This window comes from Piliocolobus tephrosceles, chromosome 10, assembly GCF_002776525.5.
Source record: "Piliocolobus tephrosceles isolate RC106 chromosome 10, ASM277652v3, whole genome shotgun sequence".
Classification (NCBI taxonomy): Eukaryota; Metazoa; Chordata; class Mammalia; order Primates; family Cercopithecidae; genus Piliocolobus; species Piliocolobus tephrosceles.
The window spans coordinates 53,621,626-53,644,205 of NC_045443.1; the positions used below are offsets into that span (position 1 = coordinate 53,621,626).

At 43.7% G+C, this 22,580-nt stretch overlaps 1 protein-coding gene across 8 annotated transcripts in view; it reads left to right on the forward strand.

The window, feature by feature from the left end:
* RBMS2 (RNA binding motif single stranded interacting protein 2) overlaps positions 1 to 22,580 on the forward strand; it is a 94,747-nt gene that overhangs the window by 25,475 nt on the left and 46,692 nt on the right. For 3 of the 8 annotated variants that reach the window (XM_023210764.2, XM_023210763.1, XM_023210765.1), the window contains exons 2-3: positions 15,621 to 15,787; positions 22,257 to 22,315. In XM_023210764.2, the coding sequence (XP_023066532.1) occupies positions 15,621 to 15,787; positions 22,257 to 22,315 (226 nt within the window). Of the gene's footprint in view, positions 1 to 2,101; positions 2,124 to 9,971; positions 10,115 to 10,174; positions 10,215 to 15,620; positions 15,788 to 21,356; positions 21,478 to 22,256; positions 22,316 to 22,580 lie in introns of those variants that run through there. The other 5 variants (XM_023210766.1, XM_023210768.1, XM_023210770.1 and 2 more) reach the window with 4 other exon arrangements.

A 22,580-nucleotide genomic window follows, 5' to 3' on the forward strand; every position in this document is an offset into this window, starting at 1 on the left:
TCATTTATAAGTGAGAACATATAATATGCAGTTTTCCATTCCTGAGTTACTTCATTTAGAATAATGACCTACAGCTCCATCCAAGTTGCTGCAAATGACATTATTTTGTTCCTTTTTATGGCTGAGTAGTATTCCATGGTGTATATATACCACATTTTCTTTATCCACTTGTTGGTCGATGAGCACTTAGGTTGGTTCCATATCTTTGCAATTGCAAATTGTGCTGCTATAAACATGCACCTCATCACATTTTTATAACAGCTCTATTGAGATATAATTCACACATCATACAATTTAAAGTTCACACATCATACATTTAAAGTATACAATTCAGTGGTTCTTAGTTTATGCAGTTCTGCATCCACTACCATAGTCAATTTTAGAACATTTTATTATCCCCCAAAGGAAATCCTACCCACTTACCTATCACCACTTAATCCTCCCATTACTCCTCTCCCATTGCCCTAGGTAGTCACTAATTTACTTTCTGTCTCTATAGATTGCCCTATTCTGGACATTTTATATAGATGGAATCATGCAACATGTGGTCCTTTGTTACTGGCTTCTGTCTCTTTGTATAATATTTTTAGGCTTACTTCACATTGTACCATGTATCAGTACTTTCTTCCCTTTTATGGCTGAATAAATATTTCATCATATGAATATATCACATTTTATTTATCCAGTTATCAGTTGATAAACATTTGTCTTGTTTCCACTTTGGGCTATTATGAATAGTGCTTCTGTGAAATTTGTGTACAGGTTTTGTGTAAGCATATGTTTTCTTCTCTTTTTCTTCTTTTCTTTTCTTTTTTTTTTTTTTTTGAGACAGGGTCTCGCTCTGCTGCCCAAGCTGGAGTGCAGTGGCAGGCTCTTGGCTCACCGCAATCTCTGCCTCCTGGGTTCAGGCAATTCTTGTACCTCAGTCTCCTGAGTAGTTGGGATTACAGGCATGCACCACCACACCCAGCTAATTTTTGTATTTTTAGTAGAGACAGAACTTCACCATGTTGGCCAGGCTGGTCTTAAACTCCTGGCCTCAAGTGATCCAACTGCCTCAGCCTCCCAAAGTGCTGGGATTACAGGCTTGAGCCACCGCACCTGGCCCTGTGTGGGCATGTTTTCAATTATCTTGGGTGTATACCCAGCAGCGGAGTTGCTAGGTCACATGGTAACTCTATGCTTTAACCATTTGAGGAACTGCCCAACTGTCCTCCAAAGCAGCTGCATCGTTTTGCAATGCCATAAGTGGTACATGAGGTTTCCAATTTCTTTACACCCTTCAGAACTTGTTATCTGTCTTTTTTATTATAGCCATTCTATAGGTATGAAGTGATAGCTTGCTGTGATTTTGATTTGCATTTCCTTGATGACTCTCCATTAAAAGTTTATTATTCTGGGCTGGGTGTGGTGGCTCACATCTGTAATCCTAACACTTTGGGAGGCCGAGGTGGGTGCATCATTTGAGGTCAGGAGTTCAAAACCAGCCTGGCCAACATGGTGAAACCCCGTCTCTACTAAAAATATTTTTAAAATTAGACAGGCATGGTGGCAGGTGCCTGTAATCCCAGCTACTCAGGAGGCTGAGGCAGGAGAATTGCTTGAACCCGGGAGGCAGAGGTTGCAGAGCCAAGATCGCGCCGCTGCACTCCAGCCTGGGCAACGAGAGTGAAACTCCATCAGAAAAAACAAAAACAAAAAAAGTTTATTGTTCTGGCTGGGCATGGTGGCTCATGCCTGTAATCCCAGCACTTTGGGAGGACAAAGTAGGAGGATTGCTTGAGTCCAGGAGTTTGAGACCAGACTGGGCACATAATGAGTCCCTGTCTCTATTTTTCAAAAATAATTAATTATTGTTCTGCTTATCCTTTCAAGGCCCAAGTGTCTTTTTTGAGAGGCTTCACCCTCAGGAATTGTGTCTTTTTTCATATTCTTATACCATTAGTACAAATATTTTGTTCTGACTTTTCTTTTCTTTTCTTTTTTTTTTTTTTTTTGAGACAGTTTCACTCTTGTTGCCCAGGCTGAAGTGCAAGGGCATGACCTCAGCTCACTCTGCAACCTCTCCCTCCCAGGATCAAGTGATTCTCCTGCCTCAGCCTCCCAAGTGGCTGGGATCACAGGTGCGAGCCATGGCACCCAGCCCATTCTGCTCCTTTTCTAGATCGTAAGCTCTATTTGTGAACTTGTTAGTGACTCCTTGTGGATGTGCATTTAAATTTATTATGTACCTCCCTGTGGAGTGTGTTAATAAATAAATATATTATGAAATATTTCACTCATACGCCATTCAACTATGAGTCCCCACAGCATCAAGCAGTGTTTATACATAGTTGGTATTCAAATATTTGCTTGGCTGGATGTGGTGGCTCACACCTGTAATCCCAGAACTTTTGGAGGCCACCAAGGTGGGCAGATCACATGCAGTCAGGAGTTCGAGACCAGTCTGGCCAAAGTGGTGAAACCCCATCTCTACTAAAAATATAAAAATTAGCCAGGCATGGTGGCACATGCCTGTAATCTCAGCTCCTTGGGAGGCTGAGGCAGGAGAATTGCCTGAACCCAGGAGGCAGAGGTTGCAGTGAGCTGAGATTGCACCACTGCACTCCAGCATGGGCAACAGAGCGAAACTCTGTCTCAAAAAACAAACCAACCAACAAATATTTGCTGAATGACTGAAATAGTGCAAAGGATCTCATGGGTAATTATTATGGGTTCTGTTACTTCTCAGAGAAAGTGAACTTTCTCCTATTGGGTGATACAATGACTTGGACCCCAGGAAATAATGTATTTTAGGCAAACATTCAGATAAGTTATATGTCCTGGAGACCACTGGCTCCAGTAATATGTCTTGTGGATCATCCACATTCTGGTTGCATTAGCAATTTTGATGTTAGGCCGCTGGATTGTGTATCTGTGAGACTTTTTAGGGATTTATTAACATGATACTCAATTAGAAAACCCTGTGTTTATTTCACTTATTTTAACAAATATCTGTGCCTATTATGTACCAGGAACTTAGCTAGGTATCAGATGTGGGGTCCGGTTTTCTCCTGCTCTGGCAGTTCATAGTTAAGGACCCAGGGTGAGGATGACTTTGATGGCAAATGAATGGATACAGGATTCATAAACTTTATGAAACTAGACTAAATGAGCACTTGATCAGAGAGCTTAATTTTCAGAAATACAACTTCTTTATTTGTTTTGTTTTCTGAGACAAAGTCTAACTCTGTCACCCAGGCTGGAATGATCTCGGCTCATTGCAACCTCTGATACCCAGGTTCAAGTGATTCTCATGCCTCAGCCTCCCCAGTAGCTGGGATCACAGGTGTGCACCATCATGTCTAATTTTTGTATTTTTAGTAGAGACGGGGTTTCAGCATGCTGACCAGGCTGGTCTTGAACTCCTGGCCTTAAGCAATCCACCTGCCTCTGCCTCCCAAAGTGCTCGGATTACAGGCTCGAGCCACTGGGCTGGGCCAGAAATGCAGCTTCTTTAAAGACAATGTTTTACTTATACTAGATTATAATTATAAGTAGCTCATCTGATTGGATCATTCTCTTAAAAGATCTGATGAAAACCTAGTGATTGGGAAGTAGGCATTGTGCCACCCTATCATTATAATCTCTTGAAAGAGAGCAAACGGAAGGACACTCTCTTTTCTCCTTGTTTCATGCGACTCAATAAGACAGGAAACATGAAGTTTCTGCTATAGGAACAGGGGGATTCAATTTTTCTTTTTCTGGGTAAAAGATGAAGAAGTTATATATTTTTATGTCCACGTCCCACCAGCCTTTCCCCTAGATTAGTGAGTGTTCTGGGGAAGGGAAGGATAGGACTGTATTATCACTCACACTAGTCTGAAATGGTTCTCAGGGGCCATCAGTCTTATGTCAAGCCCTATGCTAGAAAATGAAGAGCCAGGCAGGGCGCGGTGGCTAACACCTATAATCCCACCACTTTGGGAGGCTGAGGCGGGCAGATCCAGCTGAGGTCAGGAGTTCGAGACCAGCCTGACCAACACGGAGAAACCCCGTCTCTACTAAAAATACAAAATTAGCAAGGTGTGGTGGTGCAAGCCTGTAATCCCAGTTACTCAGGAGTAACTGAGTAGCTGAGGCAGGAGACTCACTTGAACCCAGGAGGCAGAGGTTGCAGTAAGCCAAGATCATGCCATTGCACTCCAGTCTGGGCAGCAAGAATGAAACTCCGTCTCAAAGAAAAAAAAAAGGAAAAAAAAGAAAATGAAGAGCCAAATTTTTTCCTTAATTCTCCTGTACTGTGGTGGATTTCATAAACTGCAGCAGATTCTAAATCTTAAATCTCATTTGCTATTTATTGATATGTCTTAAATGTCATTTTCATGTGAGAATCAATGTCAGGGTTATTAGAGGACCTGAAGTGGCTGAATTGTCAGTTCTCCAGGTTTCTCTTAAGAAAGGGATAGACTAGACCAGGCGCAGTCATATCTGTAATGCCGGCCATTTTGGAGGCTGAGGTAGGCAGATTGCTTGAGCTCAGGAGTTTGAGACCAGCCTGAGCAACATGGTGAAACCCTGTCTCTACAAAAAATACAAAAATTAGCCAGGTGTGATTGTGTGTGCCTGTACTCCCAGCTACTCAGGAGGCTGAGGTGGGAGGATCACTTGAGCCCAGGAGGTTGAGGCTACAATGAACTGTGATTGTGCCACTACATTTCAGCCTGCCTAGGTGACAGGTTGAGACCCTTTCTCAAAAAAAACACAGGCCAGGCACGGTGGCTTACGCCTGTAATTCCAGCGTTTTGGGAGGCCGAAGTAGGTGGATCACATGCGATCGGGAGTTTGACAGCAGCCTGGCCAACATGGTGAAACCCTGTCTCTACTAAAAATACAAAAATTAGCTGGGTGTGGTGGCACACATCTGTAATCCCACCTACCTAGGAGGCTGAGGTAGGAGAATCGCTTGAACCTAGGAGGCGGAGGTTGCGGTGAGCCGAGATCGCACCATTGCACTCCAGCCTGGGTGACAGCAAGACTCCGTATCAAAAAAAAAAAAAAAAAAAAGAAAAAAGGAAGGGAAGGGAAAGGCTGAAGCAGGAGGATCACTTGAGGCCAGGAGTTCAAGACCAGCCTGAGCAACATAGCAAAAAATTTAGAAATTAGCCAGGTATGGTGGCGTGCACCTGTATTCCTAGCTACTTGGGGCACTGAAGCAGGAGGATCACTTGAGCCCAAGAGTTTGAGGCTGCAGTGAGCTATGATTGCGCATCACTGCACTCTAGCCTGGGTGACAGAGCAAGACCCTGTCTCAAAAAAAAAAAAAAAGAAAAGAAAAAAAAAAATGGGGATAGATCTCTGCTCTAACATCCATGAGTTTGCTTCACTCCTTTGAATGGCATGCAGTTTTATTTGGCTCCTAGAAAATGAAACGCAGGTTTTTACTCATAACCTTGGTTTATGCTCATGAGGTGGAATGGCGGAAGTCATTTGAATTAGTGGCATTTAGAAGAGGACTCATAATTGTGCTATGCCCCTCATGATTTCAAGATTTAAGCAGAGCCATCACATGTGACCTAAAATCTTAGATGTCTGGGATGATATTAGATTTGCTTTTAGAAGTAAGGAATGGTAGCTTATCATCATGTAGCAAAGAAATATGTAAAGATATCCAGTAAAAGAGTATTCTAGGTATGTGTCTTCGTATGTAGTAGACTGGAAGTGAATGGGCAACATTAATGGGTTTATATAGAGAGAAATGACATGATCACATATACTTGAGAAGGCTAATGCTAGCTGCATTACTGAGGGTGGTTTGGAGGTGTAGGAGAACAGAAGCAGTCAGACAAGTTAAGAGATATTAGAAATAAGGGAATTCAGGAAAAGGTGCAGAAATTAATTTTAGACTTGCAGAATTTGAGATTACCTGCTTGATGGATATATGTTGAATGCTTTCAGAATAAACATAGGTTAATTCATTCACCTAGTAAACATTTGAGTACTTGAGGCCAGGCATGGTGGCTCACGCCTGTAATCCCAGCATTTTGGGAAGCCGAGGTGGGCAGATCATCTGAGGTCAGGAGTTCAAGACCAGCCTGGCCAACATGGCAAAACCCAGTCTCTACTAAAAATACAAAACTTACACAGGCATGGTGGCATGCGCCTGTAGTCCCAGGTACTTGGGAGGCTGAGGCAGGGGAACCACTTGAACCCGGGAGGTAGAGGTTGCAGTGAGTCGAGATCGTGCCACTGCACGAAAAGCCTGGTAGTGTGACGACGAGTCTTGAAGTTTGATTTATTAACTGAAAGCTAATGTATTGCCTTAAAACCATAGGCATGTAAAGTAGGTAATGTTTTTAAAAAGTTCTAGTATTTCACTGATTTTTTTGTGTGAAATGCAGGAATTTCAATTTTATTCCCTGGAGGTGGGAAGTAGTCTCAAGGCTGGGGCTTTGTTGACTTCGGATCTGCCAGTGAAACCTAGACAGGTACCCACTTACCAAGACAGAAAAGGAAACTTTGATTGATCATTCAAATTCAAAGCAGAATGCTAGGGAACAGCAGATTTAAGGTTAGTTGGATGACCGGAATTTAGCATATAAAGATGTGTGAAGATACCCATGTGAAAAGGACATTTCTATTTCCCAGAAGCGTCACTCCCTTCTCAGAGTGAGTAGCCACACATAAAAGCAAAAGGAAAGCAAGAGAGGTAGGATAATTGAGACAGTAGACATAAAATCCTTAGCACAGGCCAGGTGTAGTGACTGACACCTGTAATCCCAACACTTTGGGAGGCAGAGTCAGGAGGATCCCTCAACCCCAGGAGTACGAAACCAGCCTTGGCAACATAGCATGTCTCTACAAAATTTAAAAATGTAATGGCAAGCACCTGTAGTCCCAGCTACTCGGGAGGCTAAGGTGGGAGGATTGCTTAAGCCTGGGAGGTCAAGGCTGCAGTGAGTCACGATCATGCCACTGCACTGCAGCTTGGATGACAGTATAAGACCCTGTCTCAAAAAATAAATAAAATACTTAGCACCATATACAAGTACCAAATATCAGTAATAGTTATTCTTTTAAAATTAAGAGTCTTTGGCCGGGCATGGTGGCTCACGCCTATAATCCCAGCACTTTGGGAGGCCGAGGCAGGCGGATCACGAGGTCAGGAGATCAAGACCATCCTGGCTAACATGGTGAAACCCCGTCTCTACTAAAAATACAAAAAATTAGCCGGGCGTGGTGGCAGGTGCCTGTAGTCCCAGCTACTTGGGAGGCTGAGGCAGGAGAATGGTGTGAACCCGGGGGGCAGAGCTTGCAGTGAGCCAAGATCATGCCACTGCACTCCAGCCTGGGCGACAGAGCGAGACTCTGTCTAAAAAAAAAAAAAAAATTAAGAGTCTTTTTTTTTTTTTTTTTTTTAAGACAGAGTCTTGCTTTATCCCCCAGGCTGGAGCGCAGTGGTGCAATCTCGGCTCACTGCAACCTCATCCTCCTGGGTTCAAGTGATATTCCTGTGTCAGCCTCCTGAGTAACTGGGATTACAGGTGCCTGGCTAATTTTTGTATTTTTAGCAGCGACGGGGTTTCACTATGTTGGCCAAGCTGGTTTCCAACTCCTGACCTCATGTGATCTGCCTGCCTCGGCCTCCCAAAGTGCTGGGATTACAGGCATGAGCCACTGCACCCTGCCAGGAGTCTTTTTTTTTTTTTTTTTTTGAGACAGAGTATCACTCTATGAAGCCATCCTCGCACCCCAGTCTCTTAAGTAGCTAGGACTGCAGCCATGCACCATCATGCCTGGCTAATTTTTGTATTTCTTTGTGTGTGCGTGTGTGTGTGTGTGTGTGTGTGTGTGTGACAAAGATCATTCTGTTGCCCAGGCTGGAGTGCAGTGGTGTGACCTCTACTCACTACAACCTCCACCTCCTGGGTTTAAGCAGTTCTCCTGCCTCAGCTTCCCCAGTAGCTAGGATTATAGGCACACGCCACCAAGTTAGGCTAGTTTTTATACTTTTAGTAGAGATGAGGTTTCACCATGTAGCTAAGTTGGTCTCAAACTCTTGACCTCAGGTGATATTCCCACCATGGCTTCCCAAAGTGCTAGGATTACAAGCATGAGCCACTGCACCCAGCCTAATTTTTGTATTTCTTTTAGTAGAGGTGAGGTTTTACCATGTTGCCCAGGCTGGTCTCAAACTCCTGGGCTCAAGCGATCCATCCACCTCGGCCTCCTAAAGTGCTGAGATTAAAAGTTTGAGCCACTCAGGCCTGTAATCCCAGCACTTTGGGAGGCCGAGATGGGCGGATCACGAGGTCAGGAGATTGAGACCATCCTGGCTAACATGGTGAAACCCCGTCTCTACTAAAAAAATACAAAAAACTAGCCAGGTGAGGTGGCGGGCGTAGTCCCAGCTACTCGGGAGGCTGAGGCAGGAGAATGGCGTAAACCTGGGAGGCGGAGCTTGTAGTGAACTGAGATACGGCCACTGCACTCCAGCCTGGGCAACAGAGCGAGACTCTGTCTCAAAAAAAAAAAAAAAAAAAGTTTGAGCCACTGTATCTGATCAAGAGTCTCTAAAAATTGAGTCTTTTTTAAGAAAAGAATTCTTGTAATTTAATTTTTTTTTTTTTTGAGACAGAATCTCGCTCTATCACCCAGGCTGGAGTATAGTGACACAATCTCGGTTCACTGCAACCTCCACCTCCTGGGTTCAAGCGATTCTCCTGCTCCAGCCTCCTGAGTAGCTGGGACTATAGGTTCATGCCACTATGCCTGGCTAATTTTTGTATTTTTAGTAGAGACAGGGTTTCAGCATGTTGGCCAGGCTGGTCTTGAACTCCTGTCCTCAAGTGATCTACCCACCTTGACCTCCCAAAATGCTGGGATTACACACATGAGCCACCGCACCCAGCCGAATGTTTCTAAAATTAGAATGAAGGGCAAAATTCTCCTTCCTTTGCAAGTATAGATAATTCACCCATATTGAAGTGTCATCTGTCTGCAGAGGCTTGATATTTCCCCTATCAGCTGTCAAGGATGCAGGAGAACTTGAGATGCCTTTGTGGAAAGCACATTTAAAGATTTAGAGCTTTCTCTTCACAATAGCAAAGACATGGAATCAACCCAAATGCCCATCAATGATAGGCTGGATAAAGAAAATCTGGTACATATATACCATGGAATATACTATGTGGCCATAAAGAGGAACAAGATTATGTCCTTTGCATGGACATGGATGGAGCTGGAAGCCATTATCCCTAGCTAACTAATACAGGAACAGAAAACCAAATATTGCATGTTCTTGCTTATAAATGGGAGCTGAACAATGAGAACACATGGACATAGGGAGGGGAACATCACACACTGGGGCCTGTTGTGTGGACAGGCGGGGGAAGAGCATCAAGACAAATAGCTAATGCATGTGGGGCTTAGTACCTAAGTGATGGGTTGATAGGTGCAGCAAACCACCATGGCACCTGTTTCTCTATATAACAAACCTGCACATGTATGCTGGAACTTAAAATAAAATGTTTTAAATAAATAAAATAGTAATATGAACATTGGTAATAGTGGTACTAAACAGCTTAGTTTTTTCATGTAATAGTATATTTTTAGTGATGTGGCATATCATTTTTAATGGTTTACATGATACTCTTTTTATGTATGCACTATAATTTATGTAACCAGTCTTCTCACTGATGAGTATATGCTTTTTCAGTATTTTACTATTATAAACGAATGATGCAATGAATATCCCTGTACATATATATTTGTGCACATATATAAGCACCCCTACAAGTGGAATTTCTGAATAAAAGGATATATACACTTGAAAAGATTTAAGGCTTTGAGGCAGGCAGCCAAGTACCTGGATACCTACTCCGTGAGCTGGCCCTGAATATCTTGAGGACTACCTTTCTCTGACTCAGAAAGTTACTTTTGTTTAAATTATATAGCAATTCCTTCTGTTTTGTTTTTCTTTAATTGTCTAGGACTGAGACTGAGATCTTTAAGGCATAATATTAAGAAGACTTTGGTACAAAATTAGCTGGGCGTGGTGGCGCATGCCTGTAATCCCAGCTACTGGAGAGGCTGAGGCAGGAGAATCACTTGAACCCAGGAGGCGGAGGTTGCGGTGAGCCAATATTGCGCCATTGTACTCCAGCCTAAGCAACAAGAGCAAAACTCCGTCTCAAAAAAAAAAAAAAGAAGAAGAAGAAGACGACCTTGATCAGGTATGGTGGCTCATACCTGTAATCTAAGCACTTTGGGAGGCTGAAGTGGGAGGATTGTTTGAGGCCAGGAGTTCAAGATCCACCTGGGTAATATCGCAAGACTCCACCTCTAAGAATTTTTATTTTATTTTATTTTATTTTATTTTATTTTATTTTATTTTGAGACCAGGTCTCACTCTGTCACCCAAGCTGGAATGCAGTGACACGATCTCAACTCCCTGCAACCTCCACCTCCTGGGTTCCGGTGATCCTCCCACCTCAGCCTCCTGAGTAGCTGGGATTACAGGCGCCCACCACCATGCCCAGCTAATTTTTGTATTTTTAGTAGAGACAGGGGTCTCACCATGTTGCCAGGCTGGTCTCAACCTCCTGGCCTCAAACAATCCTCTCACTCAGTCTCCCAAAATGCTGGGATTACAGGCATGAGCCACCACACCCAGCCAAAAATGTTTTTTAAAATTAGCCATGTGTGGTGGTGTGTGCCTGTAGTCCTAGCTACTCGGGAGGCTGAAGCAGGAGGATCACTTGAGCCCAGGAGTTTGAGGTAACAGTGAGCATAATCATGCCACAGCACTCCAGCCTGGAAGACAGAGCTAGACTCTGTGTCTTAAAGAAAAAAAAAAAAAAAAAAGAGGAAGAGAGAGAGGGAGTGAGAAATACCTCAATTCACTATAAATTGGTGGTGTGGTATTTAAAGAGTACACAGGGTAGTCACAGTGGCTCACTCAGACCTGTAATCCCAGCATTTTGGGAGGCCAAGGCTGGAAGACTGCTTAAGCCCAGGAGTTCAAGACAAGCCTGGGCAACATGGTGAGACCTGAAAAATGATAAATAAAGGATAGAGAATTATGCTGTAAGATACCCTAAAAAAATATCTGGGGATCATAAGATCTAAAGTATTTAATGTAAAAGTATGTCACTGTAATCTCCTCTTATATTAAACATTACTTTGTTTTTTTAGCTTTTTTATTTTTTGGTTTTTATTTTTTGAGACAGAGTCTCACTCTGTCGCCCAGGCTGGAGTGCAGTGGCATGATCTTGACTCACTGCATCCTCTGCCTCCTGAGTTCAAGCGATTCTCCTGCCTCAGCCTCTGGAGTAGCTGGGATTACAAGCATGCGCCATCACGCCCAGCTAATTTTTGTATTTTTAGTAGAGACGGGGTTTCACAGTGTTGGCCTGGATGGTCTTGAACTCCTGACCTCAGGTGATCCACCCATCTCAACCTCCCAAAGTGCTGGGATTACGAGTGTGAGCCACCTCACCTGGCCTGTCTTTTAGCTTTTAAGCAGCTGCTGAGAACTAATACTAACCACATTCCGGACTATATTTAAGGCCAAAATAACATGAAAGAAGTATAGAGGTAAAACTGCTCCCTTGGTAGTTCACTTTATCAGTGATTGAGCAGAGCTGAGAAGACAGCTTATTCATGATGATGATATTAGCTGACAATATTAACTGATGATATTATTTATTCATCAATAAATATTTAATGTCTGCCATGTGCTAGTCACTATGGATTCAAAGATAGGCAACTCAGACAATTTTCTGCTTTATGGAGTTTACAGTCAGCAAAACCACTGTGGGACTGGCCCCTCTGCTCAGGAGGTAAATTCTTTAGGCTTTTTGCTCTGTAGTGAGCCATTGCCTACCTTAGCCTTCATCTTTCTATCAATTTGGATATAAATGCATTTATGATGCTCTTCTGTTGAAGAATTAGAACTTCCTCAGCTGAGAAGCTTTAAAAGGGAATCCATTGTAGGGCTCTGGAGAAACCATAGCTTCTTTTTATTCTTCCCTTCTCCAGTAAGAATATGTCAGTTCCCTGGGTGCTCATACATATTACCCCTTTCTCTCTTACATATTATAGGTAAACATATTATTAGTTTACAGGGTCTTTTTCTCCAAATTGTTTTAGGAAGCTAGATAAGCTTTACTTAGGGGCTTCTTTCTTAACCATTTCTCCCCCCTTGTATTCTCTTACCCTTAAAAGTGAATATTTTTCTACCATTTTTCTTTGTTGTCAAACCTATACAGCAATTTCAGAAGGTACGTGAGAATAGCAAGAGATGAAAGTTGTTTTATAGTAAGCAATGGCTCACTACAGAGCAAAAAGCCTAAAGAATTTACCTCCTGTTCAGAGGGACCAGCCCCACAGTGGTTTTGCTGACTGTAAGCTCCATAAAGGCAGAAAACTTGTTTTCTTCTGAGCTATATCTTCTTTTCTAAGAATTTTTTCAGGCCTTGTAGTAAGTTTATTATTGACTAAGTCATATTTTTAAACTATAGCTAAGACCTTAGTATTAAAACCAAGATGTTAACTATGGTAGCAAACCAATAGCCTCTTTTTTTTTCTTTCTTTCTTTCTTTTTTTTTTCTGAGAGGGAGTTTCACTCTTGTTGCCCAGGCTGGAGTGCAGTGGGCGATCTCAGCTCACCGCAGCCTCCACCTCCTGAGTAACTGGGATTACAGGCATGCACCACCACGCCCAGCTAATTTTATATTTTTAGTAGAGGTGGGGTTTCTCTGTGTTGGTCAGGCTGGTCTCGAACTCTCGCTCTCAGGTGGATCCACCTGCCTCAGCCTCCCAAAGTGCTGGAATTACAGACGTGAGCCACCTCGCCTGGGTTTTTCTTTTTTTTCTCTTTTTTTGAGACGGAGTCTCACTCTGTCATCCAGGCTGGAGTGCAGTGGTGCGAGCTCGTCTCACTGCAAGCTCTGCCTCCTCCCGGGTTCACGCCATTCTCCTGCCTCAGCCTCCCTAGAAGCTGGGACTACAAGCACACACCACCATGCCCAGCTAATTTCTGTATTTTTAGTAGAGACGGGGTTTTGCCATGTTGGCCAAGATGGTCCCCGTCTCTTGAGCTCATGATCCGCTAGCCGCGGCCTCCCAAAGTGCTGACATTACAGGCCTGAGCTACCACAGCCAGCCTTTTTTTTTTTTTTTTCTTTTGGGACAGAGTTTTGTTTTGTCACCCAAGGTGAAGTGCAATGGTGCAATCTTGGCTCACTGCAACCTTCGCCTTCCCGGTTCAAGCGATTCTTCTGCCTCAGCCTTCCATATAGGTGGGATTACAGGCATGCGCCACCAAGCCCGGCTAATTTTTGTATTTTTAGTAGAGACGGGGTTTTGCCATATTGGCCAGGCTGATCTTGAACTCCTGACCTCAAGTGAACCATCTGCCTCAGCCTCCCAAAGTGCTAGGATTACAGGCGTGGGCCACTGCACCCTGCCTCGGCTAATTTTTGTATTTTTTGTAGAGATGGGGTCTTGCTATATTGCTCAGGCTGATCTCAAACTCATGGGTTCAAGCAGTTGTCTCACCTCAGCCTCCCAAAGTGCTGGGATTACAGATGTGAGCCACTGTGCCTGGACCAGTGTATTATTGCAGAACTAGTAATTAAATGGAAATTTTTTTTTTTTTTTTTTTTTGAGACAGAGTCTCGCTCTGTCGCCCAGGCTGGAGTGCAGTGGCCGGATCTCAGCTCACTGCAAGCTCCGCCTCCTGGGTTTATGCCATTCTCCTGCCTCAGCCTCCCGAGTAGCTGGGACTACAGGTGCCCACCACCTCGCCTGGCTAGTTTTTTTTTTTTGTATTATTTTAGTAGAGACGGGATTTCACTGGGTTAGCTAGGATGGTCTTGATCTCCTGACCGCGTGATCTGCCCATCTCGGCCTCCCAAAGTGCTGGGATTACAGGCTTGAGCCACCGCGCCCGGCCTTAAATGGCAATTTCAAAGTGATTCTTTTTAAAATTTATTTAACTTTTATTTTAAGTTCATGGGTACATGTGCAGGTTTGTTATATAGGTAATCTTGTGTTATGGGGGTTTGTTTTACAAATTATTTTGTCACCCCGTTATTAAGCCTAGTAACCTATTAGTTATTTTTCCTGTTCCTCTCCCTCCTCTCACTCTCCGCCCTCGGACAGACCCCAGTGTGTATTGTTCCCCTTAATGTAAATATGTGTTCTCATCATTTAGTTCCCACTTATAAGTGAGAACATGCGGTATTTGGTTTTCTGTTCCTGTGTGAGTTTGCTAAGGATAATGGCCTCCAGCTCCAACCATGTTCCTGCAAAGGACAGGATCTCATTCTTTTTTATGGCTGCATAGTATTACATGTGTATATGTACAACCTTTTCTTTATTCAGTCTACCACTGATGGGCATTTTCGTTGATTTCATATCTTTACTATTGTGAATAGTGCTGCAGCGAACATACACATGCTTGTGTCTTTATGATAGAATGATTTCTATTCCTTTGGGTATATATCCAGCAATGGGATTGCTGGGCTAAATTATATTTCTGTTTTTAGGTCTTTGAGGAATCACTACATTGTCTTCCACAATGGTTGAACTAATTTGCACTCCCACCAACAGTGTATAAGTGTTCCCTTTTTTCCATAACCTCATAACCTCACCAGCATCTGTTAGTTTTTTAATGCTAGCCATTCTGACTGTTGTGAGACGATATCCCACTGTGGTTTTGAGTTGCATTTTTTTGAGGGGGCGGGGGAACGGAGTCTCGCCCTGTCACCCAGGCTGGAGTGCAGTGGCATGATCTCGGCTCACTGCAACCTCTGCCTCCCAGGTTCAAGCAATTCTCCTGCCTCAGCCTCCTGAGTAGCTGGGATTACAGGTGAGTGCCACTACACCTGGCTAATTTTTTTTTTTCCTGCATTTTTAGTAGAGACGGGGTTTCACCACATTGGTCAGCTGGTTTCGAAGTCCTGACCTCGTGATCCACCTGCCTCAGCCTCCCAAAGTGCTGGGATTATAGGCGTGAACCACTGCGCCCGGCCTGCCTTTCTTTTTTTTCAAATGCTGTGTCACCCAGGCTGGAGTGCAGTGGCGCGATCTCAGCTCACTGCAAATTCCGCCTCCCAGGTTCATGCCATTCTTCTGCCTCAGCCTCCTGAGTAGCTGGGACTACAGGCGTCCACCACCATGCCAGGCTAATTTTTTTGTATTTTTAGTAGAGATGGGGTTTCACCATGTTAGCAAGGATAGTCTCGATCTCCTGACTTCGTGATCCACCCGCCTTGGCCTCCCAAAGTGCTGGGATTACAGGTGTGAGCCACCACGCCCAGCCTACAGAGTGTTATCTGGGAAATCCTAATGTAAGTGCTGGCAAAAAGAGGGAGAAAGGAATAGGAAATATAAAGGATGTATTAAAAGCTACAACAGGATTTTAAGTCTTTGGGCTATCTCAGAATGTGGTATTGGATTTCTTCTTCTGTGCTAAAATATGGAGCTAAGGAACAAACTATGTGTGTCCAAGTGAGTGCACATTTGTGATTATATATAGTTTGGAATCATTTTTTCAAGAGGGCCAGGATCTTCCTCACTCTCCAACATGTAAATGTATAATCCTTCTACCTCTTCCTCATGTCTCCCTGCAGCCATATGTGTCACTGGCTCAGCAGATGGCACCACCTAGCCCAAGCAACAGTACACCTAACAGCAGTAGTGGAAGCAATGGAAATGACCAGCTGAGCAAAACCAACCTATACATCCGAGGATTGCAACCAGGCACTACTGACCAAGATCTTGTCAAGCTGTGTCAGCCGTAAGTTGGAGTGCATGTGGGTAGGCTTCCAGGGACAGTATAGATTTGGTTTTGAGACATGGTCTCATTATGTTGTCCAGGCTAGTCTTGAACTCCTGGGCTCAAGTGATCCTTCTGTCTCAGTAGCTGGGATTACAGACGCATGCCACCACCCCTGGCCTTGCCAGCTCACTTATCCTAAAAGGCAATGGCATTTTGTTTCTACTCCATAGACACATAGAAACAAAAGACACATAGCATTTTGTTTCTACTCCAGAGACTCAGTAGCCTCTCTCTTAAAAAATTCTACCTGCTACTGGTCAGGTGCGGTGGCTCATGCCTGTAATCCCAGCACTTTGGGAGGCCAAGGCAGGCGGATCACGAGGTCAGGAGATCAGGACTTTCCTGGCTAACATGGTGAAACCCCGTCTCTACTAAAAATACAAAAACATTAGCCAGGCGTGGTGGTGGGCGCCTGTAGTCCCAGCTACTTAGGAGGCTGATGCAGGAGAATGGTGTGAACCAAGGAGGCAGAGCTTGCTGTGTGCCGAGATCATGCCACTGCACTCCAGCCTGGGCAATAGAGTGAGATTCCGTCTCAAAAAAAAAAAAAAAAAAAAAAAAAATTCTACCTGCTACTGATATATATTATAAAGCTTTTATGTGTTTCTTTAAGGAAAGCCAGTGTGGGACGGGCCTTTAAAGCCTAATATCCAGCTTTCTTTCCAGTACCTCCCCCAACCTGATGGTCTTAGTGGAAAGTTGCTGTCCTTACACCTTGAATAGAAAAGTTTAGTATCTCTATAGATGTTAGTTAGAAGGCATGAGAGAGCTGGCAGTGGGGATGGAAGAAAGTGGGACTCGCCAATCAAATCATGTACTTCGGAGACTTTCTGCTGCTGGAGATATTCCTTGGGAATGGAGACCTCAAATTAGCAGATAAAGAAGGTGGAGATAGAAGCAATTGCTGTGCATCTACCCCGTGAAGACCCCTCAGAGTTCTTTTTAGTAGATTTGAATCATGGAATTGCCCAGTTAGGAACGTTGGAAAAATGACAAGAGTGCACAGATGTCCAGCTCAAAAAATAATAAACAATAAAAAATAAAGTCTGGTGTATATCTAAAACTGGTCCTTGGGCTGAGCATGGTGGCTCACACCTGTAATCCTAGCACCTTGGGAGACCAAGGCAGGAGGATTGCTTGAGCTCAGGAGTTCAAAACCAGGCTGGACAACATAGTGAGACCTTGTCTCTATAAAAAATATAGTAAAAATATATATTAAAAAAAATTTTTTAACTGGTCCATTATCTCAGCTTACCTTGCTAGAAAGGTATGTAAGTGGAACTAAGGGGACTGTCTTGGACTGGTAATTTTTGAGAGGTGGGAATTGGCAGATATGTTGGTTTATGAGGGAGGGAAACAGTATCATATCAATCTAGGTCCTTGATTTCTAAATTTTGTTTCTTGTAGTAAATATAATGTGCTACAGAAATTCTCTCACATCACAAGACAGAGAAGAATCTTTTTTTTTTTTTTTTTTTTTAAGACTGAGTCTCAGCCTCCCAAGTATCTGAGATTACAGGCACACACCACCAGACCTGGCTAATTTTTTTTTTTTTTTTTTTTTTTGCTAGAGATGGGGTTTTACCATGTTGTCCAGGCTGGTCTCAAACTCCTGACCTCAGGTGATCTGCCCACCTCGGCCTCCCAAAGTGCTGGGATTACAGGTGTGAGCCACTGCACCCTACTCAGAGAAGAATCTTGATTAGATTTTACCATATATTCGTTCCTCAGTATCTGTGGGAGATTTGTTCTAGGACCTCCTCTGTCCCCCTGCATGGATACCAAAATTCACCGAGTTCATGTCCCTACCCATTTTTTTTGAGACAGGATCTTGTTCTGTCACCAAGGCTGGAGTGCAGTGGTGTAATCACAACTAACCATAGCCTCCAGGGCTCAAGCAATCCTCCCACCTCAGCCTCCTGAGTAGCTAGGACTACAGGTACATGCCACCATGCTTGGCTAATTTTTTGTATTTTTTATAGAGATGAGATTTCATTGTGTTGCCCAGGCTGGTCTCAAACTCATGGGCTCAGTCATTCCTCTTGCCTTGGCCTCCCCAAAAGCTGGAATTACAGACATGGGCCACTGAGCCTGGCCTCAAGTCCCTTAGATAAAATGGTGTAGTGGCCAAGCACAATGGCTCACACCTGTAATTCCAACACTTTGGGAGGCCAAGATGGGTGGATCACCTGAGGTCAGGAGTTTGAGACCAGCCTGGCCAACATGGTGAAACCCCGTCTCTACTAAAACTACAAAAATTAGCTGGGCGTGGTGGTGGGCACCTGTAGTCCCGGCTACTCAGGAGGCTGAGGCAGGAGAATCGCTTGAACCCAGAAGGCAGAGGTTGCAGTAAGCTGAGATCACGCCACTGCACTTCAGCCTGGGTGACAGAGCAAGACTTTGTCTCAAACATAATCAAAATAAAATAAAATTGTGTAGTATTTGCATGTAACCTATGCACATGCTCCTATATACATTAAAATTATCTCCAGATTACATATGATACCTAATACAATACCAATGCCATGTAAATAAATGTTATACTGTATTGTTTAGGGAATAATGACAAGAAAAAAGTCTGCATATGTTCAGTACAGATGCAACCATCCTTTTTAAAAAATATATTTTAACTGATTTTAGGTTAAGGGGTACATGTGCAGATTTGTTCTATAGGTAAACTCGGGACTCAGGTATTTGGTGTATAGATTATTTCATCACCTGGGTACTAAGCATAGTACCCAGTAGTTATTAATTTAGTTTTTTTTCCCTGAACCTCTCTTAGAAGAAAGGCCTTTTTTTTTTTTTTTTTTCCTGTATATTTTCAATCCATGGCTGGTTCAATCCACAAGTGGGAATCCCACAGATACAGAGTGATTTTTATTTTGCCGTTCTGAGCAATTGCCTTATTTTTTGCTGAGTCTGAAGCATAAGTATAGTCAAGGGCAGCATGTAGGATTGAAGTAAGGAGCCCAAAAGGGGACTGTGGAGAGGCAGGAGTGAGGCAGGGATGAAAGAGGTGCCATAGGAGTCCTGACGAGGAGACTGAGCAGAGCAGGTGGGTAGAGCTCTCTGTCTGCTGTGAGCAGGGAGTTAAGCCTTTCTAGGAAGGATGTTTCTCATGCGTAGAAGGACTTCCTGCCTTTGTCCAGTTGTCTCTCCCTGGGTTGTAGAGGAAGTAAATATTGCTGGATCCTAAAGTCTGGTATGTGGGAAGGAGAGGCGTGGAGTCTAGGACTGGAACTCCTGGTTCTCAGAGGGGCTCCTTCAAGGAAGCAGCAGCAGTGACCCAGCTGTTGCCAGCTGCAGTGGAAATTCTGAGCTCAAAGTCTCAGCTGCTAGACCACAGCAAGCTCCACCCTGGGGCCTTCATAGGGATAGCAGCACTTGTGTCCTCGGCCCCATAGTCAGACTTCTCAGGAGTCCCTCCCCTTGCCTAAACTTGGGAATGAATCCAAGTATGTAGCCTGGAAGGGCTAGGGTGGCCGCATCCATCCTCACCCTCCTTTTAATGTGTTCTGTTCCCAGCTTCCAGGGCATTGCTTGGCTTATTCTGTCTAATCCTTTGGATCACAGAAGTTCCACTAAAAAAGTCAGTGAGATGCTGCCAAGGAGTGAAAACAAATCAGTCATCATATGTTCTTTAGGGATGGAAGGAGAGATGGGAAAATTGCTTGTTTGGGGTATTGTTCTCAAATTCAGTCCCTGCCAACTATTTTCAGTTAGCTCTTGTACTTCTGACTTTGTTAGTGATTTCTGTTCTGTCTCTTTAATAGTTTCACCCTCCTGGAGTGGAATGCAGAGGCTTTTTTCTAGTGGAACACCTCTAATACAATCCCTGATCTGTGATACACTGCTACTCAAGTTTTAGAAGTTCCATGTGACTCTGCTACCAGAGTATAATTTTCAAAAAATTGAAAAAAACAACTGTCAGGCTGGGCACAGTGCCTCATACCTGTAATCCCAGCTGTTTGGGAGACTGAGGCAGGTGGATCACTTGAAGTCAGGAGTTCGAGACCAGCCTGACCAACATGGTGAAACCCTGTCTCTACTAAAAATACCAAATTAGCTGGGCGTGGTGGTGCATGCCTGTAATTCCAGCTACTCGAGAGGCTGAGGCAGGAGAATCGCTTGAACCGGGGAGGTGGAGGTTGCAGTGAGCCGAGATCGTGCCACTGCACTCCAGCCTGGGCAACAAGCGCGAAACTCTGTTTCAAAAAATGAAAAAGAAAACATAACTGTCATGCAAATATAAAATGAACAAGTGTCAGAGATTTTTATAACTCGTTAATGAGGGAACCAACCAGCAGGATGGCAAAATGAGTTCAAAGAACATTTGAGGAACTATAGGAAATGAAGAAAGAATATTGGAATAAGATTGCTACATTAGATAAAAACTGGTTTATGTCCTATAGGATAGTAAAGCCACTAACCTTTGCAATTATTTTTTCTACTGTACAGAAATAATTTACATTTTTACTGGACAAAAATCTATAACTTGGCCAAGTGTGGTGGCTCACACCTGTAATCCCAGCACTTTGGGAGGCTGAGGCGGGTGGATCACCTGAGGTCAGGAGTTTGAGACCAGCCTGGCCAATATGACGAAACCTCATCTCTACTAAAAATGTAAAAATTATCTGGGTGTGGTTGTGTGCACCTATAATCCCAGCTACTTGGGAGGCTGAGGCAGGAGAATCACTTGAACCCGGGAGGCGGAGGGTGCAGTGAGCTGAGATCGCGCCATTGCATTCCAGCCTGGGCAACAAGAGCAAAACTCTGTCTCAAAGAAAAAGAAGAAGGAGAAGCAGAAGGAGAAGGAGAAAGAGGAGGAGGAAAAGAAGAAAAGAAGAAAAGAAAAGAAGAAGAAGAAGGAGGAGGAGGAGGAGGAGGAGGAGGAAGAAGAAGGAGGAAGAAGAAAGAAGAAAGAAGAAGAAGAAAGGATATGCAGCCCTTTGGCCTTATCACCAAAATTTAGACTTCTTTTGTTTATAAGATGATTTTCTTAGAGCTGGGCATGGTGGCTTTCAGCTGTAATCCCAGCACTTTTGGAGGCCAAGGCAGCAGGATTGCTTGAGGCCAGGAATTAAAGACCAGCCTGGGCAGCATAGTAAGATCCTATCTCTACAAATAATTTTTTAAATTAGGCGGACATTGTGGTGTACATCTTTGGTCCCAGCTATTCAGGAGGCTGAGGCAGGAGAATTGCTTGAGCCCAGGAGTTCGAGGCTGCAGTGAACCATGTTCACACCACTGCACTCCAGCCTGGGCAACAGAGCCAGACCCTGACGCGCACACACACACACACAATTTTTTTTAATACTACAGTTCCCACTCCCCTCCCTAACACTCTCAAATCTTAACAGTGAGAAATAGAAGTCTTAGAGTAAGGCAAAGAGAGGTATTATAGTTGAGGTTCCTTGAGTATAATAATAATAGCAATTAAAATTTTTAAGTGCTTACCATGTGGTAGACATTAATGATTTGTGCTTATTCATTTCACATTCCTAACAATCCTATCTCCATTTTACAGATGATGAGGCTGAGACACCAAAAGGTTAAATGACTTGTTCAAGATCACACATAACTAAAATGTGGCAGAACCAGCATTTGAACCAAAGCAATTTGGCTCAGGTTGACCTTCAGTTAAAGGGGTCAGTGGAGGGGTGATGGGAATAGGGTATCAGAGAAGAACAATGTCTATAGTTTTTCATAGGATCCGTGGTGTTTTCCAAAAGAAAAGAAGTAATAGCAAGGATTCTTTTTAGTCCTCAGGGAATTCCAGCCAGCGCTCTGCCTCTACACACTCTTTTGTGTGGACATTGCCAAGCTTCTTTCCCCAAAAGACAGTCATCTCTTTCCAACTAGTGTCTGAGTCTTAGCTGGGAAAGAAGAGAGAAATGTGTTGGTATTATAAGGACTACAGTTACCTTATTTCTTTTAGGTACCTTTGGGGAGGATGGGTTTATATTAAGTGTGGCATTTTTAACCCATTTCTTTCTTTTCTTCTTTTGAGATGGAGTCTCGCTCTGTCATCCAGGCTGGAATGCAGTGGTGCCATCTTGGCTCACTGTAACTTCCACCTCCCAGGTTCAAGCAATTCTCCTGCCTCAGCCTCCCAAGTAGCTGGGACTACTGGCGTGATGCCCAGCTAATTTTTGTATTTTTAGTAGAGGTGAGGCTTCATGATGTTGGGCCAGGCTGGCCTCAAACTCCTGACCTCAAGTGATCCTCCAGCCTCAGCCTCCCAAAATTCTGGGATTACAGGTGTGAGCTACTGCACCCGGCTCCCATTTCTTTTTTATTTTTATTAAGGCTTGAGTAGGAAAAGTTGGACCATGGAAAGGGCATGGATTTGTCGAGATGTCTGAATCTCTGTCCTATTCTTAGTCTCTGCCCCCAGATTATTACTTTGCATTTTCCTTTCCCTTAGATATGGCAAGATTGTTTCCACTAAGGCCATACTGGACAAGACCACAAACAAATGCAAAGGTGAGAGAACAACTGTCCTTGGTGATGGAGAGCACCAGTAAGTGAGGCCATCCCTTGCCACTGCCCTTTACTGCTGAGATTCCTGAGTCTACAGTGTCAGCGAGGAGTCCCTGAAATTTTTAGGCTTAAAAGATTAGGAGATATTTAGATTATTTGGTGACCAAATAGCTAGAGCTGAAAATGCTGTTTAGGGCCCCAAGGCCAGAAGACTGTACAAAACACCTTTGAGTCTACTGAGCTTATTCTGGACTTTGTATTTCCCTGG